At 34.5% G+C, this 11,827-nt stretch overlaps 1 protein-coding gene across 3 annotated transcripts in view; it reads right to left on the bottom strand.

Moving 5' to 3' along the window:
* Positions 1-338: 338 nt before the first annotated feature.
* Bili (FERM domain-containing protein 8 Bili) overlaps positions 339-11,827 on the bottom strand; it is a 304,472-nt gene continuing 292,983 nt past the window's right edge. For all 3 annotated transcript variants that reach the window (XM_090375504.1, XM_090375500.1, XM_090375501.1), the window contains one exon: positions 339-468. In XM_090375504.1, coding sequence (XP_090231630.1) covers positions 425-468 — 44 coding nt within the window. In that variant the 3' untranslated portion in view covers positions 339-424. The remainder of the gene's footprint in view (positions 469-11,827) is intronic.

Here is an 11,827-nt window from a genome sequence, read left to right as displayed (position 1 = left end):
CCATGCCAGCAAATTGGCTTAAAAATTTTGCACCAACATTGATGGGTTAAGTGTAACGGAGTAAGATAAAAAAAATTAATGAAATCTATTTATCTTAGCAGAACTTTCTCAGAAAATGCTTAAATTGTTTGGTTACTAAGAGCTGTTTAGTACCAGAGATCCGAACAGTTGACATTCTGTTAGAAAGTAAGTTCAGAAGATTACAGACTTTATCTAATCTATTTAAATGGATGTTACTATTCTTTGGCTTAACAATGATACATGTTAGAACAATTATTTTGAAAATTATTTATGTGTATTTTTGAAATGACAATTAATATTTTATAAAAAGGAAATAAAACTATATTAACACATTTTATTCTATGCTGAGAGTTATGAAATGTCAAATTTATGTACAGAATTCATATAGGAACCATGTCAAAAACTATTTCTTGAATGCTGTAGATCCCACACATTCTGTACACTGACCTAGAGGAGAAAAATAAAATGTAAATTACAATGCAGTAATTTAGTACTGATGATATGAAAGTGAATAAAATTAGAAATATAATGAAAAAAATATATATTATAACAGATTAAATTAAAGGGGCATTTTGTTTAATATTTCTATATTAATTAACTTTATTAATGAAAATAAACATTATTTTGAAATTTAAGCATGTGTAAAATTATGATAGTGGTAATATTTATGATATATCACTGTGTTTGGAAAAGGCCATTAACACAGGCAGGTTCACCATATAATTCATCAATTATATGGTGATAACGAAAAAAGAAAAAAAAAAAGTAACAAGACCTAATTTTTACAAAAAATATATGCCTACTAATACATTCATGAATTTAATTTTCTTTGGATTAATCCTCTTATGAAACTAGACACATTTTAACCAATGATCCTACTACTACTGAAAACAATACTGAAAGATTTCTTTTAAATACCCTCCAGAATATCCATCATATTATGTTTCTAGGAACTAGGATTAGTTACAAGAGCTGACTGAACAGAAAGAAGTGAAGAGCTGACAGTCTCAGCGTTTTAAGTGGGGACATTGCATAATCAAAACTGTTACTTACAGTAGAACCTGGATAAGAATTCCTGCATAAGAAGTTTTACCCTGTACTAGGTTTATTTTCTTAAGTTCCCAATTTCAACTCTATATAATTGCAATGTATTATTTTCCTGCGTAAGAAGTTTCCAGATAAAAAGTTTTCCCACATAATACGTTTTTTAAATATAGAAATTCTTTATTTTCATATTTATTTCTTCATGTGTTGACCATGTGAAGCGTCTGCTGTTAAGTTCTCACGGTTCTGAATTACTTAGTGGATTGTTGCCGTGTCTTATTGTAATTATGACATTTTAAGTATGTTGTTAGCTGAAGTTATAATACTGTACTTTATTTATTTCTGTAGATTACTGTTAGTATTTTTGGTAATTCTTTAGAGAATAACCATATTTTTGTCCATCTACCATATTGGCTCTAATTATTTGTCCCTCCTTGGCAGTTTTATTTTAACACTACAAATATTAATTATTAATTATACTAATTATATTATAATTTTCTAATTTGGAAGGACGAACTCCAACGGCTTTGACATTAAAAGAAAAACTTGATATATAAAAACGATGGAATCAAATCCCTCTTGCACACGAGTCGAGGTGGCAAAAAACTTAATAAGGCAGTTTCTATAATAAATGGAATTATGTCACAAAAAGAAGTGCTGAACTCAAATGCCCTTAGTGTTTCATGTAAAGTTAAAAGGAGACAAACTGGAAAATATGGAGATGTGGAGAAGGCATTAGTGGTTTGGTTCAAGCAGATATCTGCTACAAATTGCTGATAGGTTTGGAGTGGATTTCATTCCTTCCAATGGGTGGATTGATAGATTTAAGAAGAAATATGGTTTAGTTTACAAAGTAATTTGTAAAGAATCTTCTAGTGTGAATATGTTACAAGTTGATTAGTGGAGAAAAAGGAAACTACATGTTTTGATCAAACAATATAGAAGGTGTGATATTTTTAATGTTGACGATTTAGGACTCTTTTATAAACTACTTCCTAATAATATGAATTTTGCATTCAAAGGACAGAATTGACACAGTGGTAAACTGAGTAAAGAGAGAATTACAGTGCTAGTTGGGGGCTAATATGGATAGCTCAGAGAAACTACCATTGCTTTTGATAGGAAAACTCAAGAAACCACACTGTTTCAAGAATGTGAAAACACTTCAATGTAAATACAGGAACAATAAAACAGCACAGATGACCTGTGCTCTTTTTGATGAATATTTAATGAGTTCTAGATTCAAAGATGGCAGGAGAGAATAGAAAAATTCTTTTATTTGTCGATAACTGCCCTGCTCATCCAAAAAACAACGAGCACTTCCATGTGCAGTCTTCCCTGCGGATTCCATGTCAGTTGTGCAACCAATGGATCAGGGAGTAATCAAAGTTTTAAAGATGCATTTTCATAAGTACCTTATACATAAATTGCTTACCCTTGTAAAACTGAATGGTTGTTGTTATTGTTATTTGGTATTCAGGAGCATTAGCAACTAAGTCCATATTGCTCCGGGGATATGCGGTGGTCATTCCCTGACCTTTCTGCATCGTCCGTATTTGGTGCTCACGGGCTCGAACCCCGGGCTAATCAAGAACCGTGTGCTATGCACTGCTGCTCCTGCCCACCTGGCTACGGAGGCACCCGACTGAATGGAAAAACTGAAAAGTTCAAAATTTCTTTGTTAGAAGCATCATGGGATATGCTGAGCCCTACTGTTATAATTAATTCCTTTAAAAGGGCTGGGTTCTATTATGATACAGAATAAAACGTTGATAGTGTTGAAAGTGATGAACAGGAAGGGATTTCTTTTGACGAATGGGAACTGTAAATCTCGAACTACTCTGTAGGAAATACAGAGTAGTTCGGGATTTACAGTAAATTTTTATGATTATGTTGATGTAAACAAAGATGTTATCGAATGTGAATTGTAAAGTATTGAAGATATTTGCAATGAAGATCAAAACATGACTGATAATAAGTCTGAACAAGATGAGACTGCTGTACCAACATTCCGAGATGAAATTTTTGGCTTGTCTTCACTGCAGCAATTCATTCACAGTGTGCCGAATGTTCTTGAGTGTGTTCAAATGTGTTAGAAAAACTAATTTATTCTGTATGAAGTTCTCCCCAAAATATTTGAAGCAGTCTTCTCTGGATGGCCAGTTAAAAAATTATAAACATTTTTTAGTTAATTTTTTTTTGTACTACTTGTAATTATTGTAATTGATTTTTATCATTCTCATTACCTTTCTTCTCATTGCATCCTTTTTATAAATTTGAAATCTTATTAAATCATGACTAATAAATATTGTTTTGCATTAAATGACAATTTTTATTCTTGATAGTTTTTCTACAATTCACATGATCATTCACATGTATGTGTATCTTTTCATTTTTATTTGTGTAGTTAGTATTTCATACCCTTTAGGTCATTTTCCCTTCTAAGAAGTTTTGCTCGTAAGAAGTTCTAAACCTCCGGTCCCTTGGAAAACTTCTTATCCGGATTCTACTGTATTTATTTTTTTGCACTAACTTGGTGATGAATCGACTCAATTGGACAAAAGATATTTTTTCTTTTGCATTGAACAGAATATTTTACATGTTTCAGATGAAAATAATAAGCCTGATTGATTAACTGCTTGACTATAAAAAGATGAATTTAGAGTAAGTAATACTTTCAATATGAAAGAAACAACAGTGTTTTTGCTTTTGACATACTTTTGGGGGGGGGGGGAGAGAGAGAGAGAGAGAGAGAGAGAGAGAGAGAGAGAGATATTTACCACTGAAGAATTAATGTTTTGTTCCTGAGTTACACTCAAACACCCATGCTTTATCACACTTTCTAAATTTTCAGAGAATATTAAATCTACACGAATGATAAGAAAAAATTCAGTTTTTCACTGTTTTTGTTCTTGATTCAAATATTTATACACCACGATGGAAGGACTTTTCCTCATGTTCGACTATTGAGTATAATAAGTATGACTGTTTCTTTAGCTAGATTTAATCCTATGGCAATTAAGAATAAAGTTTTACAACTATTTAAATGAACCTAATCTGTTGCTCTTAAAGCATTTATTTTGTAATATGCTAAATATCCACATACTCTCACTAACAGCTTAATTGGCTTCTTTATATATAATAATTACCTTCTTTATAAATAATACTCCAAATTATATAATATTAACAGTTCAAATTGAAACCAGGTACCTAAATTACTGTAAGTCTAACGTTTAGATAGATTCAGTACATTGCATAATGAAAGGAGGATATGGTTACACACCTCAATGATATAGAAAGGCCTCATTTAAAATTCTATAAAAGTAATATTTTTAAAGAATTTCATCCTGGCTCCCATTAATGTTGCTACTGTTTTGAAGCCTTCCCGCTCTACATTTTTTCTGAAGGGCAAAGTTTTATACATATTATACTGAAGTACTTGGTGTAATTTGAGGCTGCCCTTTGTAGCAACTTCAAATTATCATACTCATGGAAACTAGTAATGAAATAGAAGCACAAATAACATGCAGATGAAGGTCAAAGAAAGTAAGGATCCTGACTGTGAAGGCACTTCTGGGAAAAAGGTTGTACAAGATTGACCAAACGATGCAAATCAGCAGATAATAGAAATCTCACCTTCGCTGCATACAGGGACTGGCAGCACAGCAATATTCTTTCGAGTTTACAGCTGCATCAGGATATGTATTCCTCTAACCTCATTGCTCAGAAAACCCCAATTCACTTGGCTTTGTGAACACGTCAGAAGGACCCATGTGCAATAGTCCAATCAATGTGATGTTCATGGCTGAATCCAGATTCAAATTGTAGAATAATTCTCTCAATGTAGTCTCATCTGAAAAGGGAAAATATCAACATCAAAAACATCAGGGAAATTGACCACTATAACGGAGGTGGCCTGATGTTATTTGGAGACATAATTTGTAATGCATGTATGGAGCTGCACACCTTCAAGAGGAAGGTGTGCAGCTCCATGACTGCCAGAGGACAGCAACAGATTCCTAATACCCTAAGTCAGATTTTCAGTAGCACAATAAGCTCCAAGTTCCTTTTATGAACTATAGTTATAATGCTCTCCCCTAGAGCTTCCACTAGATTCAGGGAGGTCCCTATGGGCATGAGATGTGTGAATGTGTTCCAAATTCATAAAGGGGAATCAAAACGTGACATGAATAATTAGACACCTGTTAGATTAACATCTGTTCCAGAGAAAATAATGGAGTCACTGGCATCTATATTCTTCTCTAGGGAGGTGGAGGCCAGAAGATTATCAAACTTTAACAGAGATAAATGATTTTATAATAATTGAGAGGAATGTGGAAGAGAAACTGTTGAAGTTAAACATAAGAAAGGCACCTGTGGTGGATGGGATCTAAGCAATTATATTAAGGGAGGTAGCAAAGGAAGTTATTAAACCCTTACCATAATTATGAGAGCAAACTTGGATTCAGGGAAGATCCCCCCCCCCCCATGGACAGGAGATGTGCAAATGTATCCCCAATTCACAAACAGGGATCAAAGGATGACATGAGTAATTATAGAACTGTTAATGTAACTTCTGTTCCACTGGTTAAAGAAGTAATGCAGGATCATTTCGACAAGATTGTAGTTATACTTCAGACACAGTATGGATTTGTTAAGAGGAAATCTTGTTTTACCAATTTGATTGGATACTAAAACGTGGTCACAAAGGAACTGGATGCAGAAATTAATTTTGATATCATGTACTTGGATTTCAGGAAAGCTTTTGATACTGTTGAATCTAAAAGACTGCTGTACAAATTGGAGCAGTGTAGCATTAAGGAAAATTGCTGCTATGGATAAAGGGATGGTTGAGTGGGAGAAGACAAAGAGTGGTAATCAATGGACACTGCTCTTTGTGGACTAATGCTATTAGTGGAGTTCCTCAGGGTTCAGTGTTGGGCCCACTGCTGTTTTCTATATTTATCAATGATACTGATCAAGGTATATGAAGCATAATGTCCAGGTTTGCAGAACTGTTGATGACAGCATGCTACTGCAAAAGAATCTACAAAAGTTAGGCAGATGGGCTGAGAAGTGGCAATTGAAGTTTAACATTGACAAATGCAAAGTACTGCATGTATCCCAGGGACTCACATCTGGTGAGTCTGGGTTTGGCACACCCAGGATCCTGAGCTGGATATCATCATCCTTCTCTTTCTTAGTGATTCCCTTCTACTTCTCCTCTCTCTCTCAATTTTTTTTTTTTTTTTTGGCTGGTGCTGCACAAGCCTCAGGCTTCCTTGCACCATATAGCTGCTAATAATAATAATAATAATAATAATATGGGTAGCAGTAACCACAGAATAATGTACCAACTGTGCAGTATTACACTCATGGTAGTGGAGAGTGAAAAAGACTTGAGTAATTGTGCAGTCAGATATGAAGTTCTCTGGGCAGTGTAGTCAGGCTGTCAGGACAGCTCATGGGGTTTTGTCAATAATATAGAGGAATTTTGCTAGTAGGGATAAGAAGATGATTATCCTTTTGTATAAGGCAATTGTCAGGCTACACCTTGAGTACTGCATACAGGCCTTTCATGTTAGGAAGGATGTAGAGCTGCTGGAACGAGTACAGAGAAGGGCAATGTGGCATTAAGGGCACATTACTGTTATGGATAAAGGGATGATTCAGTGGAAGAAGACAGAGAGTGGTTATCAATGAGCACTGCTCTTCATGGAATAATGTTATTAGTGGAGTTGTCCAGAGTTTAGTGCTAGACCCATTGTTGTGTTCAATATTTATTAATGATACTGATGAAGGTATATCAGGCTTAATGTTTAAGTCTGCAGATGATACAAAGGTTGGATGATTGGTTAACAACAGTAATCAGGATGAGCTACTGCAACAAGATCTAGGAAAAGTGAGTAAATGGGCTTAGAAACGTCAGTTGAAGTTTAACATTGACAAATGCAAGGTACTGCATATTTGTAGCAGTAATCCCAGAATAATTTATCAACTATGTGGTACTACACTCAGGGTAGTGGAAAATGTAAAAGACCTGGGGGGGGGGGGGGGGTAACTGTACAGTCAAATATGAAATTCTCTGAGCAGTGCAGACATACTGTCAGAACAGCTCATGAGGTTTTTGTCAATGATATACAGAAACTTTGCTAGCAGGGATAAGGAGGTGATCTTTCCTTTGTACAAGGCCATGGTTATGCTGCATTGTGAGTATTGTATACAGGTGTGGAGGCCTCACTTTAGGAAGTGATTTAGAACTGCTGGAACAGGCAAAGAATGGCAACAAGATTGGTGAATGGAACAAAAGGGTGCTTATACCTATAAAGGCTTCAGTTCTGCAAATTGCAGTTTCTGAAGCCTAGGCACCTGTGGGGTGATCTAAATGAATGAATTGAGTAAGCTGAATGTGAATGGTATTCTTCCTCTTGCTGAGCCTACACACATGAAGGGGCATAAATTTAAGTTGAGAAAGGATGGTCAGGATAGATGTGTGGAAGTTTGCCTTCAGCTAGTAGGTGGATGATTGTTGAAAGAGCCTTCCACCTGTTGTTGTGGAAGTGGATGGTTTTAAAAAATTCATGGAAGAACTAGAAAAATCCTTGAAGGGTATGGATGAGAGAAGCGTGTAGTGTTTTTTTTTTTGGCTAACAACTTCTTATGATGCTATATAAGCTTGCTTTCTTGCATCATATGCCTCTACTACTACTACATCTTATGGTTTGACTTTGTCTTTGGATATAAGCATGTTATGTTCGGGCTCTGGGTTTTTGTAATTTCTTCTGGTCATAAAATAGTAGATAAAAAAATAAAATTTCCTTTTTATTTTAAAGTAAATGTGATGTTACTTGTATATAGCTGATAATAATATCACATTCACTTAAAAATGAAATGATTTTTTAGAAATATATATATATATATATATATATATATATAAATAATTAACAATACAATTTAATACTTGTATCATGTAACACAATGTTTGAAAAGAGGACAACAGCCTTTCCACAAATTATATGGGCTACTTTAAAAAGAAAAAGATCATGAAATCAATCCATCAGAAATTTTTAAAGGGTATCTCTATTTCAATGAGACAGAATTATTGTAAATTTTTCATTATTAAAAACACATTAGGTAAGTAGTGCATAAAAATCTGAAGTAAGCTTAAAAACTAAATCAAGCAAGTTTGTTATTTGGTTTTTAGGAGCATTAGCAACTAAGGCCATATTGCTCCGGGGATATGCGGTGGTCATTCCCTGACGTTTCCGCATCCTCTATATTTGGTGGTCACGGGCTCGAACCCCTGTCTAATCAAGAAGCATGTGCTACGAACTGCTTCTCCTGCCCACCTGGCTATGGAGGTGCCAAATCAAGCAAGTAATTAATAAGGCTTCTGGCAATGGTGTTTTCCAGAAAATTATATTATAATTTTATTTCTAAGTACTGCAATCAACTATTTGCCAAACCCCTGTTTCAAACTGTGGTGTTGATGAGGTCCTAAACTGGAAGTCATAAATCTATATAGGTAAACAGTTATAAAAATATTACACAAGTCCTTTCACAATGCTTTTCCTAATAAATAAAATTTAACAAATTAATTATTTAGTCAGAAAGTAATGTAAAGAACGTACATTTTAAGTGAAAAATTTTAAGATTGCTATCACTACCCTCCTCCCCAATCATCTTAAAGTCGGGGATTTTGAAAAGGTGGCTACTTGATTCTCTACTCAAACATTGAAACTGGAGGATATCTTCCCAAATAGGGTGGCTACTAAGGTCGCTGGATCTGAATTCTACTGCGCATGTATGGTTACACTGGAGCGACTGGTTCAGAGTTATTTCATCCGTTCCCCATCTTACATTTAAGAGTAGACTTAAATGTAAGTCTACAAGCAGGACTCTTGAATACACTAATAGCAAGTGAGCTCAGTGTGCATGTGTATGTTGCTGTTGTCAAAGGTAATGGTACCCACTATTAAAGATCTACAACCTATTCTTGTGGACATTCTTTTTAAGATACACAGATAATTAGGATATATATTTCAGAAATGGTGTACTTTACCCATAAATTCACACATTATTGCCGCACCATAACATAGCATATAGGTAACTGTTTTTAATCTTCCGTCGCTTGGACCCTTAATTTCAATAAAGACACCTGTGTGTCATTTGTGTGATACTTCTTTTTGTTTTAATTATAAAAAAAATTTATTTTTAGCTTTTCTTATTGAATTGAAAACGGTGATCTATTAATAATGATTTGCTAAATACAATTCAAATATATCAAACAAAAATAGAGAAGACAAACCAATAATAATAATAATAACAGATTTTTTATTGTATTTTTTAAGACTGTTAAGGTCACTAATCCCCAGATTGAAACCCAGACATTGCATTACATCTTGCAGATGCAATTCCTAAACAGTTGGCTGATTTACACAGAAATCCATGTTACGCAAGTTACAATCCTATACAGAGAAATAAAAATACAGTAATATCCACTTGTAACAACATATTAAAGTACTAAATTTTTATATTTTTATTTGGGAATGTCACTAAAAGTGAAAATCATATGAGCTGTTCATATGAATTGTCCATTAACTAAGGACTCCATAATCTTCCTTGGTACAGAAGTCAAACTGAAAAGCCTGTAGTTACTCATTTTACTTTTGAGCACCATTGTGAATAGGAGTGATAGTTGCACATATCCAATCTAAAGGAACATCACTTGAATCCAAAGGTGCTCTCATTATAAGAGCTAAAGGTTTACTTACATCTTTTACTGCTTCTTCAGTATAATAATGATAGATTCAGCCAGCTCCTGGTGCCCTGTTCACTTTTGATTGTAATAACTTCAATTCTTCTTCATTTCTCAACTATCGCAAAACCATTCAATGCCACATTTTTAGCTAAGCCACTGGTATCCTCAACTTTAAAACATTCTTTACATGCAAATATGTATGCAAAATCATCTTATGAAATTCAGCTTATTAACAACCAGCTCAGAATCATCAATACTGTAACCACAGATATTAAGCAGATCAATATTAATTCTTTTCTTTTTTCCTGCTAATATTAACAAAGAAATTCATGCCTAAGCCCCTGAGGAAGCATAGCATTAATTTAAATTTTCTGTAAGGTCTGCTGATAATTTATAATCATCCTATGCAGCTTCCTTCTATACTACTAAGATCATTTCTCTTTCCATCCAATTTTGGGCTATACCTTGAACAATATTTTTTTTTTTGTTAGTGTAAAAAGTTTAGCAAACTCCAGAATATTTCCTTAAACTTTTGCCATTTAGCATTTGTATTTGTTAAAGTTACCATTTGTTCCTGCTGAAAATACCTTTTGTAGATGTCTAAGACCATTGTAATCGCCCTTGTGAAAACAAAGATCGTTCCTTCCTCTTTTCCTTGACAGTAGTTAATTATTTAACTAGATTCACATTTCAATACATTGTGATCACTGCTTGCCAGTGGTTCCTATATTTGAAGATCCCTCTTCAAATCAGTTATTAGATTCATCGTATCTGATGAATCCTTACTAATAACTAAGTCAAGAATATTTCTTTCTCTTGTGGTATCTCTAACATGCTGATACACAAAACAGCCATCCAGAAATTCTAGAAATGTCCAACTACTTGTTGAGTGGTCAGCCCACAAATTCTAGTCAATAATTGGAAAATTAAAGTCTCCAATAATAAGGCATTCTGATTTGCTTGTCCATCTTATCTGTCTGTAAATATGTTCATTATAAATGATCACAGTCATCTGGTCTATAACTTACCCCTACTATTATCTTTGTTTTTCCAGTGTGTATGTTACACTACTGATTCAATACCATACCATACCATTTACTAGAGATGCCAGTCTTGAACTATATACTTGACAATTATAATATTACCCCTCTTCCCCTTCAGTCAACTTGGTATTTGCAAATTAAAATTCTGATATTTGAATATAAAGACAACCCATTTCCCTATGACATCTGCATTTGTTGACTTAACCAGTACTCAAACTCATAGGGCCAACATAGCCAAATGATTAAGTGTGAGAGTACAGTAATGCACACATATTTGAGTGGATTGTGGTTCAAGCCTGAATGACTGTTAAATACAGTTAATGACTGTCAACATAATTAACTGTGCTTTTTCTTCATCAAATTTATTAAATACTCCTAATATTACAGTATAAACATGTGGGTGATCTGCTTTTTTATGTTTCTTATGACTAATATATCCCATGTAGTTATAAATAATTAGGTGTATAACCAGTAAAATAAAATATCTTTAATCACAAATACTTATCTCTGATACTTATCGTTCGCGACAACAACGGAAATTTGTTAATTTAGACAGAGAAGCTCACTCCTCAAGAACGAACACCCGTTCAACTAATACAGCTTCCTTCGTTCTAAATCTGAGCAGCAAGCAACTAACCATCGAGCAGCTCAACATGTTGACAGCCGGTATGACCGCCATCGAAGCCACTGATCACACAGCTCGCTATGGGAGTAGAAGCAAGCATTACCAACCTCCCTGAAGAAACTGCTAATGAAATCCGTTTCAAAACAGCCTTCATCCGCCGAAGCACATGGCCCACCTGCTCAAACCTTAATCGCTGTCATATTAGACCGGTCAGCCTACCAAGAGAAAGCCCTGGTCCTCCTGCAAGACCCCAGCGTATATGAACACTGTGACGGATCCGCCCATCAAAGTCTTAGGACGTCTGGAGTCATGCGTTAATAAACTTGTGTATGC

This window comes from Mastigoproctus giganteus, chromosome 6 (genome assembly GCF_048544385.1).
Source record: "Mastigoproctus giganteus isolate SK-2022 chromosome 6, ASM4854438v1, whole genome shotgun sequence".
NCBI lineage: Eukaryota > Metazoa > Arthropoda > Arachnida > Uropygi > Thelyphonidae > Mastigoproctus > Mastigoproctus giganteus.
This window is presented reverse-complemented; position numbering and strand designations above follow the sequence as displayed.